A 1,434-nucleotide genomic window follows, 5' to 3' on the forward strand; every position below is an offset into this window, starting at 1 on the left:
CGGACAACTTCTCGGGCGAGGAATGCAACGCAAAGAGCCAAATCGGTGGGGTGTTTGGCGCTCTTCGTGTCACTGATGACCTGTTGATGAGGAGGGCGTATTTTAGGAAGCAGCAGCTTGACAACAAAACAACATCACCTAACTCTAACTGAAGAGGACAGCCGGTGTGATTTGCTCTTACATTGATATCGCATGCGTATGAATAATGGTCCAATGGAATTGGGAGCGGAGTAAGAAGCTCATGTTGCCTTTATGCATGTAATAATCATGCCTGCCTGCATGGCCCGCTAGCTGTTGGTCCAATGCCTGGCTGCCTGCCTGAACTGGCGTCAATTTCCAGTTTGTTTTTGTAATATATAATAACTCTTCTGTATTGTGCATTACATTTGCTGCCATAACCTCCCCCCCCCCGTCATACGCTGTCGGTCACTTCAAGGCTGACCGCGAGGAAGCACCGAAGCAGAAGGCGCTCATTGCCCAGCAAGGAGATGATGGTGACATGATGTTGATGTGTAAACTGGTGGACGAGGAGGATCCAAATTCTCAAGCGTTGACTAAAGAAAATCAAGAAGGAAAAAAATAGAATGGGCCGGCCTAGTTTGGACTGCTGCAGGCGCCCGTTTGCAAATTGCAGTGTAACGGGCGCCTGCAGCGCCAAATAGGAAATGCCCACATAGCAAGGGTTGGAGGAAAAAAACAATTAAGATAATCTAGCCAGCAAGCTTGTCGTCTATCTATAATTCTATATTAGGTAGGGAGAACAAGTCGATGGATTCATGGCCACAACTATTATTTTGATTGTTATGTGGCCACAACTAAATTAGGTAGCTCCTTCTCAACTGCCTGCGCTGAAATTGGCCAAGCTACTAAAAATAGGCGTCCAAAAGCAAGGAAGCATGCATGCGGTGCTATCTATCTATGTATCTGGTGTATGTGTATGCCTATATAAGAAGGGGAACACCAGCTAGCTAATCTGCTCTCTCGCTGCAAGTGCGCACACACCCACCCACCTGACCAAATATATCCATCATATAACAATAGAGAGGGAGAGAAAGATCATCCATTCATCGACTACCATGGCCATTTCTCTGCTGCCTTACACCGCCTCGGCTCTGCTTGCCATCGTCATCGCCGTCGCCATCGCTGTCGCCCCTACAGTTGTTCGATCGGACCAAGAGCCTGGGCCCAGCATTGAAGCCATCAACGCCACATGCGCGACTGCTACGTACAAATTTGAGTGCACCCATCTGCTACTAAACAACCTGGATGTCAGGACGCCTCAAGTGAAGGACGTGATCGCAATGTCAGTCCAAGTCGTCGCCAAGAAGGCGGCGGAGGCGGCCGCATTCGCCAAGGCCATCAAGAAACCCTCCAAGTGCGTCACCGACTGCCTCGACGACCTCGCCGTACTATCCAAGCACATCAAGACGCTCC

The 1,434-nt window shown here is 49.4% G+C and overlaps 1 protein-coding gene across 1 annotated transcript; it reads left to right on the top strand.

Annotated features, from left to right (window-relative positions):
- Positions 1-954: 954 nt before the first annotated feature.
- On the top strand, positions 955-1,430 carry LOC123178108 (uncharacterized; the record flags this gene model as incomplete). Its single annotated transcript, XM_044591397.1, has 1 exon — positions 955-1,430. A coding segment is annotated over exon 1 (354 nt), but the record flags the coding sequence as incomplete, so codon positions are not given.
- Between the last annotated feature and the right edge of the window lie 4 nt (positions 1,431-1,434).

The sequence above is a fragment of the Triticum aestivum genome, unplaced genomic scaffold (assembly GCF_018294505.1).
Source record: "Triticum aestivum cultivar Chinese Spring unplaced genomic scaffold, IWGSC CS RefSeq v2.1 scaffold32749, whole genome shotgun sequence".
In the NCBI taxonomy this organism is placed as follows: Eukaryota; Viridiplantae; Streptophyta; class Magnoliopsida; order Poales; family Poaceae; genus Triticum; species Triticum aestivum.